Below are 27598 nucleotides of genomic sequence, written 5' to 3' on the forward strand. Positions count from 1 at the left end.
CTCTTGGTGAAATTGTGAAGGTGACCACATTCTCGAGAGATGCGTGCACTAACAACTTTTGCAGCATGCTGGTCTTCCTAGTGTCCGTCTGCATGAGTAATGGCTAATATTGCAGCAATTATGAATGCACAGGATAATAACAGTGTGAAAAATGAACGAAGGACAAGCGAGGGGACACAGACAAGCGCTGTCTGTGTTTGCTCGCTTGTCCTTCGTTCATTTTTCATGCTGTCAATATCTTGTGCAATGGAGTAACCAACTAGCCTTATCCTTCATGCTAGTTTTGAATGGTTGAGCTTGTATAGCTCACATGAGTAGCATGTAGAATCATTTAGCAGACTTCTTTTTTTTCACTACCTCATTTAGAATACAGTTCAGCAGCACTTCTCGCTTTGTCCCTTCAAGGATTTCATAGCGAACTTGTTTGAATATGAAAATTCAAACTGCTGGTCAGGTTTAGATGATGCGAGAAACTTCAAGGTATTCACACACGGCTATGCGCACAGTTTCACACATGTAAGAGTTTCTTTGCATAAAAGTGAAGCTTATCAATTTCTTCAAATTCTCAACATAATTATGCATATTATATATGTTAGGTTGCGGGGCACTTAATGTTACGTCAGCCTTTAGCTTTACTGTTACAAATGAAAAAGAGCTCCTTACCATTGCTTTTCTTTTTCACATTCTATGTCCTTATCTTATGAGTTATATCTTAACTGGCTTCTGATCACAGTGGAGGTCTTAATTGCTGCACATATGAGCTGTATCAGCTGCTATATTGGTACAGGCATGTGCTCCTGTTGACATGCGAGCATGCTGTTGTTTGCACCTTGCATGACCTGTGCATCGCCACTTCTGCACAAAGCTTGCATGTGTCTGTTTGTGGCTGCATTTTCCTGCATTTTTGGCCATGGCATTCTCTGCGCATTTTTCAGCGTTGTCCCACGTCTCCATTTGGCAGACCAGGTCTCGAGGAAGCATCCGCATTCTTCCCTGCACACTTAGTCCATTAGGTTTTTGATTATATAAACAAAATATCCTTAATCATACTAACAACACTGCTCGCGTACATGTTTTAGATAGTTAACTAGAACTGGTAGTAAGGGAATTAACTTGAATCCTTTACGGGCAGTGTGTATAACTTGACTGCCATTTGTTGACTAACAAGCCTTTTTTTTTGCATTTGTGTCATACAGGCTTGCTGTGATTTGTACACTTCTCCGTATTCTTCACCTGTCAAGCCTCTTTCTGCATTGGCTGTTTTTACCAATCACTTATCTTCTCGTTATCTTGCTCCTTCTCGGCATCGGCCGTTCTTGCGTCTACATAGTCTTCTTAAGTACTGTTTCTAGCACTGATAAGACTTTCATATGCCATGTTATTGACTTTTGTGCTATCCTCATGTTTGTTGTTTAAATGCCTAGCATGTAGCCCTTCATTGAGTAATCCATATATAAGCACCTGTCAGTGATAGTGTAGACTTATACAAAATGTAACTGGTACTAGTGTAAAGTGGTACGCAGCAGCTTTGAAAGTGACGCATGCCCTTGGAGGGATGACTTGATTTGTTCCACTCGAAAGCAGAACATCCCACTAAGATATTTGCACTAGATATCAAGTGCCTCACACAAACGAAGGCCTTTGACTGCAATCATACTTTTTTCATACAATCATACAGAAGACAGCCTCTTAGCTCTGATTTGTGGCTACTCTGGTGATCCTCTTAAAGTGATCTTCGGGGCTCCTTTTGTAACAAAAGTTCAGCTTTCAAGGAACTTAATCTTTCAAGGAGTTGGTTGCCAATCTCCAAGTGGTGGGAGATTGAGATGTAATGCAGAGATAATGCAGTTTGTAACGCAGACATAAGATGGGGATAGTCTGTCCACACTATCTTCACCACTGCTTCAACTTTTCGTAACTGACAGCTCGTTTGTCAAGAAGCTACTGTCTCTCTCCTGATGCACTTTGGCTTATCTTTATCATTTAAATTACTTGCAGCAGAGCTTTTTGTTAGTGATTCCCGATGAAGCAATGCCTGTCTGCTTCGTGTCGAAATGAAAACATTACCGTGGAAGCCAGTTGATTATTCATCTTCAGGTGGGACTGTCTTCAGCTGAACATGAAAACACTTGCTTATGTTCTGTAGCTGAGCAAAAAGGTTTCCTTTGCTTTCAATTTCAGATAGCGTGCGCGCGATGTTCATCTTGGTTTTGTTGCCTCATGAAAGCAATTCAGAGAGGTAGGGTGTGCGTGAGAGTATTGGTAATGCAGGCGAAGTCTCAAGAGTAGTCTTCTCTGGACTGGAATGAAAAATACACTTGTGCTCTTGGTCACGTATAAATACACTGACAATCTTTAGTCCTGTCCATAGTTGTAATAGTAGCTCACGGCTTCATCATTAAAAAGAGTTTTCTGGAAGAAGGCAGAGAGTTCATCATTGCAATCGCTCCCTTCATTCCCCCCCAAAGAGGTCTGTCTTTCTTAAAGCACTTGCACTCTCTCTTGGTATGACTTCCACTGCGGGAGCGTGTGGCCTCACGAGCTCAAAGATTGCACATGGCTTCAGCTTGCCCACATTTCCACAACTAAATGATATTTTCTTATGTGGGATCATCCCCAGATGAGAGAACAGTGTTTAGTTGTGGAAATAAGAGCTGGTGGAAGTCGCGGGCTGGCCAGTGAGTCAGTGATTGACTTCGGTGCATATATGCATTGGAAAGGGTAGTAAAGGATACCATTGAGCGAATAGAATGCACTGTTGTGCGCTCACTTTCTGGCTCATAAATGTTAGGTGCTCTGCTCAACTTTCAGTGCGACTGATGCTACACCGCGCCTCTCTGCTGCTGCATCAGGCAGACTAAAAGTTTACTCGTGCCATGACTGCCATTATGGCACGATGCGTATGCATATACGGAAGGGTACGGATGGTACAGGGATATGGAAGAACAGACATAACTGAGACATGCCCAACAGTAAATGCGCGAGTACAACTTCTGGTCTACAATCCTATCACTATAAGCATCTTCATATCTGCTTGGAAGCGTGTGTAGTACAGTGCTATTGCAGTGCGTCTACGTGTGTTTAATAGACAACACCCATGTGCCATGCATCCATTTACTGCCACCTCCTCTAGTGGGTCTACTTCACGTACTACACGGCAAGCATCTTGGCATAGCGTAATAGGCAATGCACTGGATACCATTAGCTAGGGACGATCAGCTCCACGTGATAGCATGGGCTGCACTTCAGATAAGTGGCAGTAGATTTCGCGCAGTAGCAGATCACTGTAGAAATGTGCAAGCCGGACATATCATCCACTCTTCTGCTATTTCCCTTCCATGGTCTCGAAATGCTGCTCAGTATCGTCACTGTGCACCTTCCAATCAAATCCCGGCCATGGCGGCCGCATTTTGATGCAGGCAAAATGCTAGAGTCCCGTGTACTTAGATTTAGGTGCATGTCAAAGAACCCCAGATGGTTGAAATTTCCGGAGCCCTCCACTACGGCGTCCCCTATAGTCATATCGTGGTTTTGGGACATCAAGCCCCTACAATTATTATTATTACTTTGCACTTTTGATGTGAGAGAGCAGCAGTTTGTCACAGCTCTGAGTGCAAGTAGTCGCAGTACTTAATTTTTTTTCTGCTGTCGTGCTTTGGTATGCTAACGATAATAATTGGTACTAATGGTGTGCAGGACTGTGCTACGATCATGTGAAGGTATTCTACTGTTCAAACATGGGAACCTCAACTTAACGATACTTGCGATATAGTGAAGTTTTCCACTGCAAGTATGACTTCATTATATCTATGTATGACCGTATAATAAAAAACAATGCAGTGTTTCTCACCTACTATCATGTAACAAGTGCATAATGGCTAACAATAGATATAACATTGGCACTTTTGTGTGGGAGGTGCTTTCTTTAAAGTGAGCTTCCACTGTGTATAACAATTTATGGCTGAAAATTGTGTCGACTACCTTAATAGTCAGCACAACAGTGGGCATTTGAAGCTGCTGTGATCCACTTTCTTGCAGATAATATTTGAGTTGTGAATAGCCTACATCACTCCGAAAACAAACCTTTTTTTGGGGGGGGCTTGTGCGAATATTCTTCGAATAGTCGAACGAATATTACAGTATTCAAATTTGCTTCGATTCAAACTTGCTTCGATTCGAATTTAAATTATTGGAAATTTCGAAGTATTCGAAATGAACGCATAGGTGTGTGTCCACATGTAATGCCACTGTCTGTAAAGGAGGTTTCACTGCAGTGGAGGGGTGCTATGCCATGAGTACACCTTTGCAGGAACAATCCGCACTGCCACGAAACCCCACTCCAAGGTTAAATGAATATATTACCCTTACTGATTCATAAATTTTTGAACTTAAAAGCTTGTTATACTGGCTGATATGCTCTGAGTATAGTAAATTTTAAAGCTTAACGTATTATACAGGTAATCACATGCACTCTACTGAAAGTCAAATCCTGCTAATATTCAAAGTTGCTTCCACTTCCTTTGAACCAGAAAGAATGACATTTGCACGTCTTGTTTCAATTAAAAAAATGTTGTTCAGGTTAGTTGAGTCATGACAAATATGCTCATTTTTCTTTATAATATGTGATATATACTATTCGAATTCGATTAGAAATTATTTGACCAAATCATTATTTGCTTTGAACCTAAAATTTACTATTCGCACAAGTCTACTTTTTTTGGTTCCAACTCACCTATGCTTCTCTTGTCATTCGTATTTTATCGGAGGTTTCTTCAAAAATTTTGTTTTGCTTAGTGCACTGTTTGTATTGCACTGCTTGATCCAGTAGCTCGTTAAACCCTGGCGATTGACCTTAGCTGTAGTACCAAGCCAAAGGCAGTGCGAGTCATTCTTGTTGCTTTACTGTTAACCCTTTCTGTGAGGAAACATGTAAAGTATATTTTGCTTGCTGACATAATTCACTCATTGACTGACTGCATATGGAAAATCCCCTGGGCTAGACTCCGCCATATGTAACCCTGAACTATAAAGATTCCTGGAATGCTATCCGGAGAGAAATGCGGTGTTGTCTGTGGTACTTCACTGAAGAACACTGCGACATCAGGAAAATCTTAGGATAATCATGGTGCAGCTGTTCTTAAATGCTGCTTGGCATAGCCCACAGATTCACCATTAAACTGTTCTTACATCCATGTTAAAAAAAAATCCAAGTTCACCCTTAATTGCGTTACCTTCTAATGCTTACTTGCCTTTCTGCTATTGTGCATGAGGTCACAGGTTTGACTCTCAGCCGTGGTGGCCACATTCAGACAAGGCGATCATACGAAACCCTCCATTATGACATTTCTCATAACCCAAGTGTGGCTTTCGAATGCATAACTCCACGAATAAATGATATATTTACTGGCCTATTGCACACTTTTGTAAACACTGTGTAATGGGGGAGTAAACAAACCAACTAGCCTATAAGTCTGTCCTTTTCCCACCATGGTACTGGCCATGTTTGCTGGAACAGTGCACTCTAGCTCGTGAGCGTACGTTTTAACTAAAAGCGTTTGCACACACTGTGAAGCAAACTTTCATGAGTGAGCAGACAGAATCATTGTGACGGATAGAAGTGTTGTCGTGAGTGAGATACATATATTCGAGGTGCCTCAGCTGTTTATACGACATGCCAGTCCAAAGTCCCCACTTCCCAGCATTTCCAAGCATGCAACAAACAGCTAAGAAAGTGTACATCCCGTGTCACTGGGTGAAATGGTTTGCGAACCGCCCGGTGGCCGCGCTTCACTGCTGACCTGTGCTGTGGGGGTGCCCTCCGGCTGTCGAAACACAGGCATCCCTTACTTCAAGTATAAGGAGCCCCGCGAGCGAGACTGCCTGGCCAGCTTTGACCCTGCTGATGCTCAGCACAGCAATGCTTTCTACTCAGGTAGGCTGCACACACTCCCGTGCCACTGCTGCTGCTGCGCTTGCCTGCACTGTGTTGCCTCGCATATTTGGCGTGTGTCTCTGCACGTGCATACCCTGTTGTGCTTTGCTTTGTGTACCTCGTGCACACCACATTGCTTGAAACCACTGGTGCTGCTTTTGCGTTTTTTAACTGCCTTTACCTTAGTGTGCTTACCCGTCACAGTGGCAATCTGCTTCTGAATGCAAGGTCACGGGATTGATTCCCATGGTTTGTGGTGGCGTCATTCCAACTCGACTGCAAGCAAGTAGCATCCGTGTACTGATCATTGGATGTCAGTCAAAAACCTTGGGTGATCGGAAAGAATTGCAGGCATTCATCACGGCCTCCTGTTGTCCTGATGTTACTTTGAACCATTAAACATCTTCAATTATCAACCAGTCAAATACTCAATCACTCCGATGTTTTTACTAGACTATCATCATACATTTAGAGGGTGCTAGCTTTGAAGAAATGGTCGTGGCATACTTGGTAACGCAGGCACGGGAACAATGACTGAAGAGCAGTAAACACCAATTTCATGACCGCACATGACTGGAGACTGGCACACGAGAAAAAACGAGAATCACAAACGAGGTGGTGGTGACACTGGCTTTGGCTATTCTAGGCTATTCCTGTAGGGGCTCCCCTGTTGGTTCCAATATATGGTGGTGCTCTACGGACCAGCATCAGCTTCGCCTCGGAGGCAGTTGCTAAATCTTGGAGGCTATGCTACCTGGCAACATCGAAAACTTGGCACTGCTGCCTTGTTTTGGCTCCCCCCCCCCCCAAAAAAAAAAAAGCACTTCAGAATTCTTGCACCACATAACTGATAACACTGCTGACCTTCTATAAAATCAAGAATGCAGCTAATACACATATTTTTGGGAGACATTTTTTACCAAAGTTCTGGGTGCGACTTTTACACAGGTGCAGCCATTGCGCAAGTATATCCGGTATTCATTCGCCACTGCTTTCAGTGCACTTGCAATAATTGTGCTTCCGCTAACTGGACTGCATGAACGCTTCAGTTTTGTCCTCTGAGCTCTGCCATGACTGTATAAGTAATGTTTCTATTACACCATGGTGGCTCAGTGGCTATAGGTATGGGTTAGGAGTCCCAGATAATTTTGCCTACTGTGCTTCAGGTGCACACTAAAGAACTCCAGCTGGTCAAATTGGCTGAACTTGCAACTATGGTGTCCCTTGTTACCACAGTGTAAGATAACACTGTGATACGCTGTAAGATGCACACTCTTTCGGCTTGCTTGCAAAGTGTGATCAGCCAGACAAAGCAGCAACAAGTTCCCATCGGTGCAATGACTGCAGTGGATGTCTATTGGCAGTACAACAAAACTTGAAGGCAAAAAGGGTTTTATCTCCTGTTAATATAGCAACCGGCACTTCATGGGAAATTCAAAATGATTGAGCCACACGGTGAAAGCAGGTCAGTGGCGGACGGAGGAAAGTGCCTGTAACGCGCACGTTCGACAGCTTGTCAGATGTGCTGAGCTAAACGGGTGACAGTCTATAATTGAATCCGGGTGTCTTGCAAAGTGCCAGTTGCTACAGCAACACGAGATGAGTGCGATGTATCTTTCATGTCTTGAGGTTTCGTGCCTTCGATAGATGGGCAATGCCATCACTGGAACAATGTGCGCGTGCCATTGCTACTTTATTTGGTTTATCGTGCCTCGGTCGTGTCCTCACCTAAAGAGTATATATCTTACAGTGTTCATTACCTACTGTCAAGGTTTGGGATATTATGTATCACTTCGCACATGCTTCGTTTAACATGAAGATTGAATGAAAAACGCAAAACAAGCACTCGTACTGAACTTCAGGTGCATTGTGAAGAACCTTAAGTGCACAAAATTAATCCAAGACCAGCACTTGGATTAAAAGAGATTAAAACAATGTTTGATTTGTCAATATTTGTCAAATGTATCTGTCACTGCCATATTTGGTTGATGGCGTGCTGGTGTCTCGCTGTGCTTCCAGGGATGCTGAATGGTAGTGAGACGCAGCTCATCCCAGCTGTGCCCAACACCAACCCAATGCTGTCGAAGCTGGAGACACCCAATGTGAAGAAGAGGCACCGACGCATGAAAAGCACTGGTGCCAAGAATTTCGAGGCCATGGAAGGTGAGAGCCCTTTCTCTGGCTTCTTGCCTCTTTAATAAGAAACACTAGAAAGAAATACACTTTTTCTTCTACTAGTCAATTACCCTTTCACAATACTAAAGGCGCCCCCTCATGCCACGAGAAGGTGCTCGGTAAGCAAGAAAACGTTCAAAAGAAAAATATCGATGGTGACACTGCGTTGAGGTTCTCGTGCCAACTTTTAATGATGTTGAGTTGAGTTTATTTGCCACATACAGTTTTACACTAAGTGGTCGAGACAGGGAACAAAATCTGCATGAAACAGCTGGACAATGCCCCACGCTCCCAGGTTCACTGTGGCAGCAAGATGGCAAGGTGTCGGGTAGGGCCTACATCTTTTCAGTCAAAATTAAGCGCATTGTGTTCTGAGGGAGCTGCTGACTTGACATAGCAAGTTTCAGGGTATATTATTAAGCCAGTACAGGCAGAAAATGAAAAAGAGACTTCGAAATCATTTGTGACAAACTAACGATAAGGTACAAAGATTTAATTCTGTGGAAAAGTCAAAACTGAAACTTTGATCTTCTATTTCTTTTCTAATGATGGACCTATGATGTCGAAATTAAGAACAATAGTAGAGCTGTGCGAATAGCAAAATTTTGGGTGCGAAGCGAATTCGAATAATGAAGATTGAGTGCGAATCGAATCGAATAATTTTCGAATAATTTTCGAATATTTCTCAAACATTTTTCGAATAATTCGAAGTGAAATTACAGAAAAAGTTGCAGAGAATCCCTAAGTATGTTCTTGTGAGATAGCAACATGAAAGTGTTTCTTTTCGCTAGGTTGATGAAGCGCTGGTGGGGTCATATTTCATAGTTGTCTTTCTTATCAAGAATGAGGCAATGTAGAGGCCGAATGGTATTTATGTACATGATTTGGTGCAACAAAGTGTTGCCGACAACACTTTACACGTGATAGGCAGAGATGCCATTTCCTCAGCCTCTCCTTCTCTTTCAACTTCTGTGGAAGCCCAACTGATGTGGCGGACAAGGGTGTGCTCCCTTCAAGTCCGGAGTTCCAAAATCTGCCTCGTAGACGTCAATATATAAGAACATCTGAAATTTTGAATGCTAAAAAGCTTCGGCGTCCGATTTTTCGGACTTCCTGCCCAAATTTCAGGTCCAAAACAGCATTAATTGAGCCCCCAACTCTGACACATCTTTCATCTCCATATTGGAACCAGCGTTTTCTTGAGTGACCGTAGCAGAGCTTGAAAGGCAGCTTTGCCGCAATACAGGGGTGTGATGAGGCGAAGCATATTGAAAATCTGGGGACCACTTCCAAACGGACGTTGACTGTCCCTTGGCTAAGTTCGACCGTAACGGAGCTTGAAAGGCAGCTTTGCCGCAATACGGGGGTGTGAGGAGGTGAAGCATATTGAAAATCTAGGGACCACTTCCAATCGGACGTTGGCTGTCTCTTACCTAAGTGCGACCGTAACGGAGCTTGAAAGGCAGCTTTACCGCAATACGGGGGTGTGGTGAGGTGAAGCATATTGAAAATCTAGTGACCACTTCCAATCGGACTTTCTCTTGGCCAAGTTCCACCGTAACGGAGCTTGAAAGGCAGCTTTGCCGCAATACGAAAGTGTAATGAGGTGAAGCATATTGAAAATTTGAAGGGGTCACTTTCAATCGGACGTTGACTGCATTTGTCTTTGGGAAGTTCGAATAATTCGAATAGTAAAATTTCAGTGCAAATTGAATCGAATAGCAAACACTATTCGAAAAATATTCGAAATTTCGAATATTCGCACACCCCTAAACAATAGAGTTCTGAAAGAATAAATTCAGAACTTCATAACCTTATTTCCAACAGTTTGTTGAAGGTCCTTCAAGCGAAAAGCTATTGCAAACAGCTTGAAAGGGCTTGAAGGCCCTTTAAAGGGACACTAAAGAGAAAAAGGATTTTTCTCATATTAGTAAATTACTCTTTTGCAATCCCGAAATCCTCACGCTTGCTGGGAGAAGACGCTTGGTAAGCCAGAAAATATGCAAAAAGATAATACCGGTGGCGACGCCACCTTGAAATTTATTTATTAATGTGATAGCGTTAGAGAGCTCGTGTCGCTGAAATTCCGGTGTTGGCGTCGGCGATGGTGACGGCGTCGTTGGTTGTGAGCGAAAAATCGTCCGTGACCAAAAAATCGAGAAAGATGCAAATAAAATAAACAATAAAAATCTTCAGTCCCATCGGGGATCAAACCCGGGCCGTTCGCGTGGCAAGCAGGTGTCCTACGACAAAGCCACGATGTTACTTGCAACTGCTTCGAAAAAAAAAAACACTACATAAATGCCATGTAGTGGAAGGAGTCTCCTTAACACATTTTATGTTGCATGGCAGAAGCACACAATCGTGCAAGGCGACGCTTAACTGCATCAACTGTTTCAGTGCGGTTTTCGTGTGTGAAAAACTTTGAAGTACACAGGCATGTCAAGACCAATTTCACATCTTTCGCATTTCCATCAGCTCTCGGACTTCTTGCCGTGTGCCTTGCAAACTAAGCACAGCCTTGAGGGATTCTTTATTTCGTTCGACAGGTGTCACGACGAAACTGAGCCCATTCGGCGATTTGTAGGCGCATTGGCGAGGCCATCAAACTATGTTTTTTGCGCAGTGCCATGCTTCAAAAAAGCCGGTATAGTGCAGCCATCGCCGCTAAAAGCACGACTTACAAACAGCTCCAAGAATGGACAACTATGTCCATCTAGCGGAAAACATATAAGAAAACAGCAAACATTAGATAATGTGCTGCCATTTGTGAGACATTGTGACATTGTGTTGTCTTGACCATGGCCTCCGAGATGAGAAACGCGCGGAGAGCCGTGCGCCTGCCATCTCGGAGGCCATGTCTCGACTACAGCAGAGCCTGTATGGTTTAGCCGTTCTAGCACAGGAAGTGGCCACACTGCACAGTTTGCTCATCTATGAGTGCCGGCGGGACATTCATGTCAAGTAGTCGCTCTCATGTCAGAGTTGTCTTGGCGACGCTGACGCTTGGCCTTCGCTTCTCGAGCTCGAAGTTCTGCGTCATTTTGGCATCGTTGACGCCTGTGATCGGCTTCCCACGCTCGTAGTTAGGGATTCCATATCATGGCAACGACGCTTCATTTCAGCTTCTCTGGCTCTCAGCAAGGCATCTTCATGGCGTTGTTGGCGTTTGACTTCCGCTTTCCTGGCCTGACCACGTGTGTGTCTGTGTGCGCGTGCGTGTGTGTGTAACAACACACATTAACAAGTATGCACTTAGTGGTTCAAGAGTGCCCTAGGGGCCGGATTTCGCTATCGCGTTCAACTCTTAAAGGTGAAGCTTAAGGGTCCCCCAATTTTTATTTATTTATTTATTTATAAATACTGTAATCCCGTTACAGGATTTTTGCAGGATGGGGATACAACTTTATAATATCACTTGCAGGGTAAACAAAAACAATAATACAATAAAAAATACAGCAAGTAAGTACTGGCACAAAGACAATACAGATATCGTGAAATAAATATATACCTCAAGTACCTCAAATTCCCGCACCAAGCACCGCAATGTCATTTTGACGGTATCTGCTAGGTCCTACATGGTTCCTAATCAGTGTAGTAGTACATAGTCCTCTGAGGGGTCCATAGGCTTCACATACCAAGTTTCAGGAAATTTTGTTGAGCCAATGTCGCCAAAATACCAAAAATACACTTGAAATCCATGATGTCACGCGCGGAGATTTCGGCGCGAAATTTAAGAATGAAACTTCGACCTTGGTTTTCTCCACTAAAACCTGTGATGGTGAAATTTACGACATTAGTTCTCAGAGTAGAATTTATCAATCTAAACCAATTCATTGTTTCACTTCAGTGTCCCTTTAAGGTAGCCCAGCAGTCAGCGTACCGGAAATAAAGCAAGTATATCAGCATATACAGTATTAATACAGTGATTAGAGCGTATTAGAATTAGCTCGTGTTTAACAGTCCTAATTGCACAGGTGTCCTGATCTAATGATGGATCATATTTGAACCAATGAAACTTCGTGGACCACTTATAAAGCCGTAATAGTGATTGTGTTAGTATGAGTGCCTTGCATGTACTGTTGCATCTAAAGTTGCCACATTGGATTGCTACATGTATTAATCACTCCTTGGTGACATCTTTGCGCATTTGCATTCCAGACTCCGATGGGTACGAGTTCATCATTGTATCTCTCGACAACAAGCAGTGGCAGTTCGAGGCGTCTAACGGTGATGTAAGTTCTAAGCAATCAATACTCAATAACTTGGGTAGCACCTCTGTACATAGATTGTTTCAGGGGGATGATGGGCTGTTATTTCAACCCATCTCTGTCACTTTAATATTCTCTCTCTGCTTTGTAGATGTAATAGCAAAAGCTCATATTGTGAGAAGCCAATCAGTGGCCTCCGTTGTAAGGCCATTTTCCTGGGCAGTTCTAAGACTACATGCAAATTTTCGTATACGTTAGTGCAACCTAATTTGTGCTCATCAACATTCATTTTCCTTTGCATGCAGTACTGGCTTGTTAGAGCATCGCGCAGTTTGTAAACATTACAAAGTAGACAACTGTACATGAAGTGCTCTGTTGTATTGCAAGAACCCAATCTCATTTCTCCTTTCTTGCTGAAGTGTTACTATAGCGAAGACCACGTATGCAAAATCTCGTCAATGGTGTTCAGCTATGGATCACATTTTATAGCGGGCTTTCATTAATTTATTCATTGATATTTCATTCTCACTTGCGAAAAATGCAATGGCAGTGCTTGCTGTATGATTAAACGAGAAATGTATGTTTGCATTCACAGGTGTGTCTTTCAGCATTATACGTTGCTTATCATTAATGATTGAGTGTTCTGTTCATATTTGCCCAATATACGCACTGCAACAAACTTTCTGCATGGTGTTTCTGTACCCTAAGTGCTTTTGATGAACTGCTGAACAATTTTTGCTGTTGCTGTTAGCTAACATGAGCATTGCTGCCTTTCTCTATTATTCTTCAGGATCGGGAAGGTTGGGTCAGTGCCATTGAGCAGCAGATTCTCAGCAGTCTTCAGGGAAATGAAAGCAGCAAAGCAAAGGTGAGAAGCTTTGCGCAAGTTTTCAGGATAAGCTGGCACTCAAAGTAAAGAAAGTGTGCAATGTTTGCTCGCTGCTTATCTGCGTCTCTGTCACTAGTTCTCACCTGCATTGCAGTACTGTAACATTGCATACCAGCTGGAACGAATTAGCTCACCGTGTTAATTAATACTCCCACTGTCATTGATTTCATCCTTGTCATGTTTCTGCAGAGCCGCATGAACAGCATGGCGGACTCTGCCTCATCGATCCAGGCCATTCGGACAAGTGTCCCTGGCAATTCTCATTGCGCCGACTGTGATACGCCACGTAAGTTTTCCAGCAAGGCACGTTTCAGACCTCCGAGAGTGTGCATACTTTCCGGCATGAGTCGTATGAGAGTTAAATTTGCAAAATCTAAGCTCTCTTCGCAGTTGAGTGTGTATTAGAGAATATGTGGGTAGGTGTTATAGATTATTTTCTCCGCACTACCAAAAACAGCACTCCTGGTGGGAAATTATTCTTGACATGCCCAAAAAAGCAAAACAAAAGAGAGGTAGGTGGCAATGATGTTCCCACTCCAGCTCGACACGATGTCAGGCTGCACTGAATAGGACCTAGATCATTTTTTATTGGTAAAATGGATTGCCTTATTTAAGCTACTCAACATGGCAAGTTTCATGAACATTCGTTATGCATTCCCCTCGCTATATTTGGGCATTGCAAACGAACAAGTGCAGTGCATGGATCACTCGGTTGCAATCGTGTCTGCAAAATATTGCTACAGAGTCGTTTTACGTAACAATACGATGCACCTGCACAGTGCAAAAACGGTCGTAATTTTAAACAAGAGGCATTGCACCCTTCCTTTCTTAAGGGAGATGTGCTTGGAGAGAGTGCCTGCATTTATGAGACACTTGTCGGAACATTGCTGACCATGGCCTACAGATTCAATCCTTCATCCAGTGCGGAGTCCACTGTGCGTGCACTGAGAAGAAAAATGGGAAATGAAGGCTTGTCGAGAGACCATGATGCGCTCCATTGCCTCGGGCAGTTGGGAGTATGCAATGCTTGTGGACGCTAATGCATATTATTTTGACAGGATAAGGCGTACACACAAACATGGACACTAGAAGAAAGACTCAAACACAGGTGCTGACTACGATTTATTGGAAAGGAAAGCTTACATATAAAAGTCACATCTGTCACATGATCTGGCTACTCTCGCCCAGGGCAGAGTGAAAAAGAAAAATATAAGAAGATAGACAAGGGGCTAGAAAACAAGCGCCTAAGGTCACACCCTCAGAGTACTGATGAGATATGAAAATTCTAGTTCTGGTAATGTGACGGAAGGGGCACTTACGCCTTTTTCCCTGCATCTCCTAATGTGAAAGGCCTCTATCGGTTCTCTGGTGGCTTGATCAGAGTGTTTCGATAAAATAGTTGCATCACAAAAAATGGGAGTGCAACCACCCTAGCTACAGTGTTGTGACATGTGTGAAGTCTTTTGGTTCCAACGATCTTCTGTGCTCTTGCAACCTGGTATTCACACATCTTCCTCTTTGACCTATGTATATATTACCTGGCCTGTGATTCACACTGCATCCTCGTAGTTTTAGACCTTTTGTGTTTTGAGATAATTTTCCGTCAATTCGGCAACATAACTCGTTTAATTTGTTTGGGCCGAAAATACTACCCCGACGTCATACCTATTTGCAACGTTTTTTAGTCCAGGGCACGTCTTGTGTATGTAGGGGATGACAGTGGGTTTTTTAACACGTTCCTTTATTTTATCGCTTGCTTGGTCGTCACATTTTACTGTTTTTAGTAGCTTCTGCGCAACTTTGCGTAGGACGGGCTGAGTGAAACCAGCGCTGCTCAATCTTTCTAGTTGATTTGTGAAACTTTCTGTTGTTTTATTGGACCATGATTTTTTCTATGGCAGAACTCGGACGAGACATCACAATGCCCACCTTAACGACCTTAGAATGCGCTGAGTTAAAGTTGAGTATAGGCTTTTCCGAGCGTGGCATGTAAGTCGCCGACCGATAAATCGGACACCGATAATTCGGACATGCTCGGTAATTCGGACAGTCGCGCGGCACCGCCGATGATCCGATAGAAGTAATGTGTAAAGACGACCGATATTTCGGACAGCTGCGAGATCTACATTCGATAATCCAGACCCTGTCCGAAACTGTCGCGCACGCCAGATCGCCAGCCATTATCTCCTCCGGCACCCGTACCATAGAAAGTATGGCCTCAGAGATAAAAACGAAAGCTAATTGGCGATCTATGAGGCTCTATTTCGATCGCTACTTTATGCCTCAGGTTTGTGATTTGAAATGTCGATCTTGGAGGCACTGGTCAACTGTGGGAAATCCTATCGACATCGCGAACATCCTACATTCCGGTTCCTGTATCGCTGCGCTGCTATCGCCACCATTCTGTCGAATGCGCCTGCGGTAAAGCGTTCTGCGCGCGCATTCATTTTTATCCTGAGACTTGCTTTATTTTACGCTCTGCTGTCTCAAAAGATCTGAGTTAAATGGTGCCAACGGTGCCCTCACAGCCAGCGCCGAAGGCCGCGCCGACGACAACGAAACGCGGCAGATACATTCAACTGCCGATTTTCCGGACATGCTCGAAAATTCGGACGCTTTCGCGGCACCGTCACCAGCCCCATAGACGTCAATGGTCAAGAACGTCGGAAATTTCGGACGCTAAAACTCTTCGGCGTCCGATTTTTCGGACTTTCTGCCCAAATTGCAGGTCCGAAAGGCAATAATTGAAGCCCCCACCTCTGCCGCGTCTATCATCTTGTAGGTTCGAACCAGCGCTTTCGCGAGTCGACCTGTTCGCGACAGTAGCAGAGTCCGAAAGTCAGCTTTGTCACGATGCCGAATCGTTATGGGGTGAAGCGGACCGGAAATTCAAAGGGGCCGCTATCACGGCGCCGTGCGGCGATGTCTTTACGGATAGGCAGCGGAAATGCACGGAGGCGTGATGGCGGCAGGTGGCAAACGCACCAGTACGGCTCAATCGCTGACAATCCTTACGATAAGCATCTTCAGTCAACTGCTAGATAGTGCATGTGGCCTGGTGCAGTTGCATGCCTAGTGCACGCATTTAATAGGCGAGAACCCAAACGCGCCGCGCCGCCATTCATGCTGCCTCTTTGTGTGACCGCTAAGTGCGCCGCACGAACGAAACCAGCTCGCCATTGTACAGTGATCACATCACACTGGCAGAGATAGGCAGACTTGGTTACACGTAAGTGGAAGTGCGGGCAGCAGCGCATTGACAACTTTTTTCGGCCACCGGGACCCTGAAGTGTCAATAAAAGTATTTTTTTTCTGACGCATTCGTTTTTTCGGACATTCCATAATTCGGACTTATTTACGTTCCCCGTGGAGTCCAAATTATCGGTCGTCGACTGTATGTCCAGTATACGTGGTTTGCTTCACGATACAATTTTAAATCTAAAAACTGAATTTTGTCTTCCTTTGGAAGTTCAACTGTGAAATTTAGCCCGCATCCATATTTGTTACTTTTAAAACTTCACTCACACTATGATCGAGAACATCCGGCCTGATGAACACTAGAAAAATCAACATAACGAACCATTTTTATAGCCAGCCCACCTAATGTGCTATTTGTCTGTTTAACTTTCCGAGAAAAACGTTGCTCAGGATGGGGGCAATTTTGGAACCTCTACAGACTCCTGTTTTTTGAAGATAAAATTGACCATTCCATTCAACCAAAGTTGGCTTCAGGTAAAACGACAGTATATTTCTAAAAAAGTGTTGACCGGCACTCCACATTTACTTGTGAACCTTAGCTTATCATTGTCGTCTGTACCACACAGCTTAACACTGTTCATAAGTTCATCAAACTGCATTGAATAATACAAGTCCTGTATGTCCACACTAAAAAGTTGCAGTAACCGGGATTCATCAGAGTTCAATATGCTGAAAGGATCACAGACAGACAGTTCCTGTAGATGTTCTTGCAGAAAGGTTGGAACTTCTCGTTGCCAGTTAGCACCTGTGTTGTTTGCATCTTTCCTCTAGTGTCCGTGTTTGTCTGCACGCCTTATCTTGTCAAAATTAACAAGTACCAATTAGCCCAATTAGCCGTGCTACTGTAATACATATTACATTGCGATCTTTGCCAGCTTTCTATTTTCGATGTGTTTTCTCTGAGTTTCGGCTAGTTCCATAAGTTTGTGAAGATACAAGGGACGTTGTGAACACCCCTTGAGTTCTCGCATGCATGTGTCATCTTCTGAGTGCTGTGCTGTATGCCCCACTGAGTGCATTAAAAAACAATTGCTGTTCCTTGGAGCTGCATATTGCCAAGTTTATGAGGAATGTATTTGCCACAAATAAGACACGGAAGACACTGTCAACATTACTACAATATACTCGTGCCTTTTTGGGAGCGTGCGAACTGCCACGGTCCTTACCACCGGGGTGCTATGGTCGACATTTGAGCTATGGAAACTGGGTGTTGCCTACTGTAATGGGCATTTTGCACGTGCGCAGGCAATCCATATTATATGCTGTTACCTTTGTTGTCTGGGTGTCTTATGGTTAGGGCTCCGTATTTTCGGTTTTATCCGAAAAAATCCGATAAACATTCGCCGGTAAAATTTTTGACAATTCGGATTTATCTGATAAACTCCAATTTTAAGGGCCAATATGACCTGGTTCTGGTCCTTATCGAAAGGTCAAGTTCTAAGTGCTCATTGATACATCTTGTGGTTTGACCGAGTTAAAGTTCACCGCGCGTAGCTGTATTAGGCGACGTAGCTGTATTGTGCTCCGGCTCAGGTTCTTACATACAAAAGCTTCACAAGGACTTGCAACTCTCCAACCCCGAATTCAAGGATTGGGGATTTACGAAAAATAAACTCCGATAAATGCCAAATTTCCTCCAAAAATATAAACTCCGATAAACACCCGCCTATCTTCAAGAAAAATACACCGAAAACACTGAGCCCTATTTATGGGTGTCGCATGGTGCATTTTTCAATCATATTTGAGCCTTATTGCGATCAAGTTTCTTGATAGTTGTTGAATATATGCAGTGTTCATTGAGCTTCATTTCTTTTACTGTAGTTATAGTGGTTAACAAACGTAGTACTTGCTAGGTATTCACGTCGTAGCCTGCCACAAATATAGATGCGCTTTGTGTGTCCTTATCACAGAGCCAGACTGGGCCAGCCTCAACCTTGGCACACTCATCTGCATCGAGTGCTCAGGCATCCATCGCAACCTGGGCTCCCATATCTCCAGGGTCCGGTCTCTGGACTTGGACGACTGGCCGTAAGTTCCAGGCATTGTTATTCGTGAGAGTGCTTTAATTGCACTGGTCTTCTGTGCTGGCGAGCACTAAGATACTTGCAGCGAATTCCCAGGAAATAAATTTATGATCATTCCTAGCAAAGGCAAACAAGAGTTTCCAAGTTCATAGTGCTTGGGAAATTACTTTTTATAACCGGGGCTTCTGAGACAGCAGCAGGATAGCGGGAACACTGCCTCGATAGACTTGAGTTGTCAACAATGGCTACATGCTGGTCTCTCCGTGCCTCTTGTCGCTGCAGACCAGAGCACGTGGCCGTGATGATGGCGCTGGGCAACATGGCGTCCAACTGCATCTGGGAAGGCAGCGCCGCTCGTAGTGGTTACGCCAAGCCTAGCCCCCACTCGAGTCGCGACGAGAAAGAGCGCTGGATTCGGGCCAAGTACGAGCAGCGAGAGTTCCTGGCACCTCTGCCTTCTTCGAGTGGGCCCACCGCTCAACAGCTTCGCGATGCCGTGTGCCGTGGGGACGTGAGACAAGTGGCACTGCTGCTGGCACACGCGGCACCCCACCAACACGAACTGGTCAATGCGCCAACAAGTGCCCGAGACTCGAGGACACCACTTCACATGGCTGCCGCATTGGGAAAGCTGGCCATGGTGCAGCTTCTACTGTGGGTGGGTGCCATTCTGCTGCCATGTAAAAAAAAACCTTCGGTTGTAACAAGACAGAAGGCGAGTTGCAATATATGTGTGCTTTGAACTGGTGCAGAAAACTAAGGCTAAGCTTGTGCGAATATTCGAACAAGTATTGCAATATTCGAATTTGCTTCGAAACGAATTTAAATTATTCTCAATTTTGAAGTATTCGAAATGAACAAATACATAAACCTCATATAGCCCTGTAAAGGTAGTTTCACTGCAGTGGAGGGGTGCTATACCATGAATACACCTTTAAAGGGGAAATCCGCACTTGCAGCTGCGTACCGCGATAACTGTTTTTGCCGTAGAAGTTTACTGCGCCACTGAACTAGCTAATGCCACTGTGTGCTGCAAATGGTTTTCCGTCGTTTCGAAAAGTGCAGAGATTGGCTGATCAATTATTCCGACTTCCGCGCGATTGTGGCAGTGCCTTTGTGGGTAATCATATGGAAAGAACAAAGGCAGGGTGGCGACCACTGACAAATGTGCATGTATGATTTATCGCCAACAAAAAGCCTTATCACAGTAAGTATCCTAAGCTATCTGCTTGGACACGTGTGTGGTGTAGCGCTGCTTTAAGCCTACTGCATGCTTTCAATAGACTACCTGAATGTGCTAGGGAGGCGATCGCTGCCACCTCGTTGTGCGGGACTGTGTTCAAGTGCGCACCGCTTTGCAGAAATGAAAGCAGCTTGGTGTTGCGGAGTTGAGCGTTGCCGGTTGCGGGCACCGAGAAACCTCGCTGTTTTGACGTTATCATGTTAAACGCGTGCGCACGGTACAGCAAGCACAGCGCTGTTGTAACCATACTGCACCCTTTCATTAGCCGGCAGCCCAAACGCGCCTCCGTCCGCTGCCAGGACCACTAGAGCATCGCGGAGTGCGCATCGCTTGCAGAAAACCCGTCATCGCCGCGTTAACCCAACAGGCTACTCGCTGCATCTGTGTGCGGTCTGAAGCGTAGTGGGCGTATTTTACAGCAAGCGACTCGGCAGTCACGGCGCGTGCAGTGTAGGCGAAGCTTTGCACGCAACTAGCCAGCAGACGATCGGTTCACTGCGACTGTATCGTGTTGCTAAATAACTTTCTTTTTTCACTTTAGTAACAGATCACGGTACACATGTACCGGGGACAGCCGATTATGTCCGTTTTGTCGCTACGTATCCCGGACCCCCCAGTAGCTTCGAAATGCTCCTTAGCGTCGCCACCGCGTGCTATTGAACAGTCGTGCGATAGAGCCAGAATCTTTTCTGCACGTTGGCAAAAAGAAAGAAATGGCTTTGTGGTGGGCACTTTGGGCAATATTTGCTGTGGCATTGTATTTATTCCTTTGTTGGTGGCGATGGCACACGTCAGGAGGTGCAAATTTGTGCTTGGTGGTTAATGCATACTACGTTTAGTGAGTAGTTATGCCACATTCCCGGCAGGTACGTATTAACGAGATTTCATTACTACCTTAAAGAGGTCGCAGAAGTATGGTACACTTGGCTTTAGCGTTCAACACTTCGTGTGCATCCTTTTGTTTTATTGCCATCCTATGTGCTGTTCTAGCCCTGTTATGACATTCGAGAGAATGCCTACCTCTGATTTTGAGCTCACTGTAAAGCGTGTTGTAAGCCTTGTTGAGCTTGCTAAAGCCTTCTGCATGAAAAAGCCACACGATGATTGCATATCAAAGTTGTCTCTCTTTTTGCTAGATTGTGAAACGCATTTGCTTTGTGACTTGCAGGCAAAATGCAAAAACAGCCGTGTACTTAGATTTAAGTGCACGTCGAAGAGAACCAGGTGGTCAGAATTAATTGAATGCCCCCACTATGGCGTGTCTTGTAATGATGTCGTCGCTTTGACATGTAAAGCCCCAGAAATTAATTTTCCTATTTCACAGAGTAATGCTGTATGTGAGTCCATATTCAGTACAAGTGAGTAAGATCTGAATGGATATTGGCTTGTCAGTTTTTCACAAGACACTTAGTGGTCTTCTGGTTATTAGAAGACACCGGAAAGATGCTTTCTTCGAGCAAACTCATTCAGAGAACACACTAAAAAGAGCGAAATTGGCAGTGGCAAAGGCTCGGAAAGGAGCATTGTGATCAAGGAACAGTGTTGTTTCTTAGTGTTTACCTTTCAGAGTTTGTTTCATCTAAACCTCAAGTCATTGCTGATATTGTGTATCCCACGCATGACATGCGCTCAGAATAAACTTCGAAATGTTACAGAGCCACATAAGTCTGCTTACGTGCACTGAATGTGAAAGCAGTGCAGAGCACACAGAAAGGTGCAGAATAGATTTAATAGTACGGCCAGCAAGCCTGCGATGTGTCTGGGTTTGTCAACTATATTGACATTCGTACTATTTTGATGTCCATCTCGTGCAACATTGTCACAAGACACCATCACCTGGTTGTGTGGCCTAGCAACTTAAGGTTCTTACTTGGCCACTCACATGAATATGCCACAAAGAGGGCCCAGTCCATCATAATTATGGGTGGGCCACCCAAATTTTTTCAGTGGGCCAGATCAGTTTGAAATGTGGGTCAACTCAGTATTTGAATCGCACAGTCAGATTTTTTCGGGTGTGGGCCAGGCCAGTTTTAATTGACATTAATTTTAATTTAATTGGAATGTGACGTCGTCACCTGGTCATGTGGTTTTTGATACCATCAGTGGTCATTGCTGGACGGACACTGGAATTTCCGCCTGATGGGGCATACAAAGCTTTTGCACTTAACTCCCGCTTTTGCCCCTAAAGTCATGCCTGCGGGAATTGTACAAATATTAAACTTTCACTCATTGCCAGGTATGCAGTGGCACACCTATTTTGGGGAATCAGCCAGGAGTGGGCACATATCCAGAGATCAAAGTTTTTTACATAATTTCCAAGAATGTTCGACAAGGAAATGACAACAATGGCTAAACTACTGCATGGAGGAGGCAAAGAAAGCATTGCCTTTTAAGAAGTTTCAAAAAGCACATGAAGAGGTTGTTTAAGAGAGCCCTGAAGGGACTTGCATAGTTTTAAACATCAGATCCCTCTCATTGCTCGCTAATAGGGTTCTTGTATCTTTCGTACAAGTGCTCTTGGAGACTGATTGTCTCACTAGACTTTGTCTGATGGCATGGTTGCATTGTCTGCTAGTTCTTTCTGCAAGTGGCACTAGCATTCCTTCACGAGTACAGGGAGTCTCTGTTTAAGATTATATCATCACGATTATAATAATCATCCCCTGCAGGATGAAGGCCTTCCTCAAGGATCTCCAATTTAGCCTCTCTTGTGCGAGCAAATTCTATTTTATGCCTGTGACCTTTTCTCACCTTGGGTATCCATCTCAAGGTGGGGATCCTTGGGCATCCATCTTGCCGCTCTTGCTTACCATCCATTATCTGTCCGACCATGCCCTTGTCCACTTTCTTTGCTTAATGTCAGCTATCATATTGGCTGCCAGAGTTTGTTCTCTGATCCACTATGCTCTTTTCCTGTCTCCTCGCAATGTTACGCCCGCCATTTTTCGTTCCCAAGCATTCTTCATGGTGCTTAACTTCTTGAGCTTCATTGTTATGCTACAAGCTTTTGCCCCATACGTTAGTACTGGATGAATGCAACTGTTGTACACTTTCAACTTTAGGAACAGCAGCAAGTTGCCTGTCGGTGAATGCCTCCCATATGCACTGGTTCTGGGGCGTAAAATCCCAACAATTATTATTATCCCATATGTGCTGCAGCCCATCCTCATCCTTAAGTCTTTTTCCTTTGCATGAGTAGGCATCCTGTTAGTAACTGACCTAAAAAAACTTTTGACATCTTTAGCTGTTAAAGAACATAATAGCACTAGCTGAATTAATTAACTTCCTGTGATGGCAACTCTTTGGTGGCCCTTTATATAAACTTATGGACTGTGTGAATGCACACAATCCGCTGGGACCTGGTTGTTTACTATAGTCCCCTTCCATTGTACGTGAATGGAGCAAGCATAAACCAGCGCAAGTGTAAGGGTACACAAGTCTAAGGGCATGTTTATAGTCTAACATGCTCAGTGCATGGGTGAGTGCCACTTGTGTCGATTCACGTTATGCTGTGCACGCCGAAATGCTGTCTCTTCTGTAGTTCGGCACACGGGCCGATGCATGTGCCAATGGTTGCTCTCTTTGGAGCATGCACAGAATGGTTCTCTGACCCACACTTCACTTTCAACAATGAAATGCCGTCGGCGCCTCTTTTTGCATGCGGATCGGCAGTGAAAAAAATGTGCAAATGGAGTAACAGCTGTCTCGATGCTAGTCGCATTGGAGCTGGACGTGCCCATTGCTTTCCCAAAACGGTGCAGAAATTTGAAATAGCAGTGAAATTGCAGGGGATGCCACTTCGAATGCGGGTGCTTGCTCTGAATTTTACGGTATGTCTCAAGTACCCCTTATAGCGACACAATGCCATCAAAACTGCTGATGTTGCTGTTGAGGCAAATGCGTTTTTATAATCTATGAAAGCTCTGTACAAGGGATATATTGCAGCAAGATGGTAAGTTGGGCCAGTTGGATTACGTTCATGATTGAAAATTTTGTTGAAGCGCACCAAAAAACAGACGGACAGAAGAGGCTGACAAGGACAGCGCTTGCTGCAAGCGCTGTCCTTGTCAGCCTCTTCTGTCCGTCTGTTTTTTGGTATGCACTTAGTGGTTGAAGTGTGCACTAGGGACCGGATTTCGCTATCGCGTTCAACTCTTAAAGGCGAAGCTTAAGGGTCCCCCAATTTTTTATTCCTACACACTGCAGTACACTAATTGCTATGGCAGGAGTGGGTTTACTGAGGTAAGTGTACACAGGAACAGTAAGAAGAATACACAGTGTTAAAGAAAGTAAGGAAGTTAATAAATAGACCTGGCCACCTGACGAGGATGTGTTATGGATGGGTGGTCTTGGGTGGTGGATACAAAACCAGATGGGTATGAACGGACAGAACCAGGTAATGAACTACATTCTTCGATGGCATGGGGGGGAGAAAGCTGTATTTAAACATGTTAATGCGTCCATGGTAAGGTATCAAGTTTAAGTTGTGATGATGTCTTGTTGATGAATCTGGCGCGAAGTTATAGTATTAATTTGAGAGTTTAAACTAATAGGAATTGGTGATCTCTTCCAGAACAATGCCAATGCTAAAGCTGTGGACTCTGAAGGCAGAACCCCGCTGGTGTACGCAAAGAACTCCAACTTCACCGAGATCTACGAGTTGCTGCTGCACAGCGGAGGACCCGACCCAAACCAGCTGTCGACCACGCTGTCTCGGCGGAGGGGAAGCCTGTCCAAGCGATCGGACGTCTTCGACAAGCTCCCAGCCAGCATCATCTAGAAGCCCAAAGACAGTTCCTTGTTCACCCACCATCATCGTGTGACGCTTTCATCATTGCATCACCCACTGCCCTCGATCATTTTTTTTTACATCCTTCACTTTTTTGTGTTGTTACTCGCTGTTTTATTTGCTGAGGAATTACGAAATGACCTAATATATTACACCTGTCTGTCTGCTTGCTGCCTCTCTGCACTGTTGTGCAGACATTTGTCCCATGTTTCGTTCATCAGGCCTGAACGTTCATTTTTATTCTCTGACAATGAGCAATTTTCCTTCTATTGGTCTACTACTTGCAGCTTTGTACGGGTCATGGACAGCACTTGCTACAAAGCAAGCAGGATCTTATTCTGCTTTATTAACAGACAAAAAATATTTTTCTGGCTGTTATAGCCATTAGCGACACATAATTGAACCTGTGTATGACAATACTTTTCTGGAAATTGAAGGAAAATGCACTCTATAATTCTTGTCATTGCTTTTAGGTATCGAAGTTTTAGTGCCTAAAACGTTATTACAGTTCTCAACTTTGAATACCTTGCCTTCTTTTCTTTTTATTGCTCAGGCTCTCGTAGTTTCCTCACGTGTTGTCTTTGCTGTGAAATCAAACAGTTCCTGCCCAAATAGCTAGTCCTGACTTAAGATTAAATGTGTGTACTAGTTACTAGCTGTTTAACGCCGCCGAAGCTCAATCAATAAACAATGTGTTGGGAAGCTTGAAAAACTGCTTACAATCTCATAAATGCATACAAATGGAATGACTATTCCGCATATTGGACAGTGTTGTTAAGAAAACATTGCCACTTATCAAGCTCTCTCGGTACCTACTGTGTGCATTTATGAGAATGCAAATTGACCACGTGCTCGGAAGTGGGCCTAAGCTGTAACGATGTGTCTCTCAGCCAAGCAGTGCGGCAGAAAGGTGTGTGCAGCGCCAAAGCCCCGTGTGTGCTTGCGTGAACGTGTGCTAGGATTTGTTAGGGCCTCACTGAAGCTGCGCTTCTGTGTTCCCGTTTGGACATCCGAATGAATGGAAGCGTTTGTATTACACAGTGGTGAAATTCTATGTAGAAAGTTGTTGCTCGTCGGACCCACATGACATTTTTTTCTACGGCACCTCGTGTGTTTGTCACTCGACCGCTGCACGCACTCCTGGCAAACGGGTCATCGTCGAGTGTCGAGAAAACGCCACTCACCGTCCACGTGCTTAGTTTTCTCATTTAGTCGTCACGACAACTCGCCGGGGGTGACCGGCGGGACCGTCAAAGACTGCAGGACTACGCAGGAAGAGTGCTTTACTCTGTAGTGCAGCAAACAGTTGAAGAGGGCTAGACATGACAGGGTAGCACCTGTGTAAATTTACGATCAACTAATATTGTCCAGTTAACAGAGGAGTGCACCTTCTCTGCCCTGCACTCTTTGACTGTCGTGACAATACACAGGGCAGTCTTATGTGGTCCTCTGCCTTTTACGTGTCTGTCACAGTAAGGAACCGCAATTTGTGGAATCTGAGTTGCCGAGTTTTCAGTTCTACTATATTGGGACACTCTCTTATGTAAACTAGCCTGCAAGGAGTGCACTTGCTCGATTTGTGAGTCTAGTGTAGGTTGGGTTTACTATGCCGTAAAGATTAACTAAGAAAAGAAATTTGTTGTTCACTATGACTACTTGCTTTCTTATTAATACATATCTTCATCACGAAGATATCAGACACACTTAAATACAGCGTGCATGTGGGTGTGACCTGTCTATTAAGTATCATTATCAAAAAAACTTATTTGTCGATGAATTCTCATGCAAAAGGCATTCAAATATTACTTTGTGGCTGCTTAGAAACGAGCAATAGCACTGAAATAGAATTTTCCAGAAAATTATCTCATTTCTTTATTTTGATAGAAAACAAGTGCTTCTGTGTTTCTTTGAAGTCTTGCTTTTGTATTATATCGGCTGTTGTTACTGTAGTGGCCCTTGAATGGTGTACATATGTTTCAATAATTTAAGCACTTGTTTATAGCTTGGGGGCCTGCAAACAGCGTGCATCCTATGATTGCACCTATTCTCCTGTGTGCATGTGTTTGATGTTGCTGTGTTCTTGCAGGTTGTGGAAATGTACATACTGCAGATGTGTAATTTAATTATTTACAGATGGGTCACGTTCACCACTTTAAAGATGGTTTATTTTCTGTGTGCACATGTGTTTTCTTTTTGCTTCTTAAGCCAGGACAGCCAAGAATTGCTTTGTACATCAAACACAGGGAACGTTATGGAAGGGCATTTTTGCCTGCGTGCAGTTTAAATTTTACCGTTCCATGTTTCCTTTAATGCTGAACAATGTGGCTGGTTTATTCTGTCAACATTCCGTTTGCTCATGCATTGTTATGAAAACTGAGCAGCATCAATTCCTTGATGCAATGTGTCTGAGCTAAGTTTTTGTAGTTGCGTAAATTTTCTAGTTAGTCACACTTAGCCAAGTTGCATGAAGTCAGCTGGAATTCATGCATGTTTTGATTCACTGTCATAACTTGAGGTTGAATACTGTGTGTAGTTCCTACCCAGTGTTGCTTGATTGTGAAAGTTGCTGATGCTGTACTTTGTTGTGGCTGGTCTATATGTAATGTCCAGCAACACTGTAGTCAACCGATTGCGCGTTTAGATTGACGAAACATGCTGCCCTTTGTTTGCAAGGCATGGCTGCTGTCGTGGCTGGAAGCAGTATTTGTATGTAGCATTTTGTAAATTTGTAAAGAAAAATAGTAAAACAGGTTGTTTGTAATGTCTGTTTTCTTTTGAAGCAGAAAACAAGAATAAAGTTATACAATGTGTACAAACCACTCCTGATGTGCAGTTCTTACTTCAAAGTGGGCAGGTGATCACTTGTCGGCTTTTGTTCTGTCAGCTGGTAGCTGTGTCGATGTTTTGTCAGTCAGTGTATGTGAGGTAACAGTCGTAAACAAAAAGGCCTAGCGAACAACAATGGAAACTTGCACATGTCGATAGAACTTGTTTTAATGTCTTGTACAGTGCATTTTTTTGGGGGGGGGGGGGGGGGGAATAAAGGTATCAGGAAAAGAGAAAAACAGTGGTTTTCT

The 27598-nt window shown here is 44.0% G+C and overlaps 1 protein-coding gene across 5 annotated transcripts in view; it reads left to right on the forward strand.

Annotated features, from left to right (window-relative positions):
- LOC119394483 (centaurin-gamma-1A) overlaps positions 1 to 27340 on the forward strand; it is a 294264-nt gene extending 266924 nt beyond the window's left edge. For 4 of the 5 annotated variants that reach the window (XM_037661788.2, XM_037661786.2, XM_037661785.2 and 1 more), the window contains exons 12-19: positions 5837 to 5932; positions 7952 to 8095; positions 12269 to 12342; positions 13109 to 13186; positions 13397 to 13493; positions 18376 to 18493; positions 18772 to 19147; positions 24306 to 27340. In XM_037661788.2, coding sequence (XP_037517716.1) covers positions 5837 to 5932; positions 7952 to 8095; positions 12269 to 12342; positions 13109 to 13186; positions 13397 to 13493; positions 18376 to 18493; positions 18772 to 19147; positions 24306 to 24512 — 1190 coding nt within the window. In that variant the 3' untranslated portion in view covers positions 24513 to 27340. The remainder of the gene's footprint in view (positions 1 to 5836; positions 5933 to 7951; positions 8096 to 12268; positions 12343 to 13108; positions 13187 to 13396; positions 13494 to 18375; positions 18494 to 18771; positions 19148 to 24305) is intronic. The other variant, XM_037661789.2, reaches the window with a different exon arrangement.
- The last annotated feature ends 258 nt before the right edge of the window (positions 27341 to 27598 follow it).

The sequence above is a fragment of the Rhipicephalus sanguineus genome, chromosome 5, assembly GCF_013339695.2.
Source record: "Rhipicephalus sanguineus isolate Rsan-2018 chromosome 5, BIME_Rsan_1.4, whole genome shotgun sequence".
NCBI lineage: Eukaryota > Metazoa > Arthropoda > Arachnida > Ixodida > Ixodidae > Rhipicephalus > Rhipicephalus sanguineus.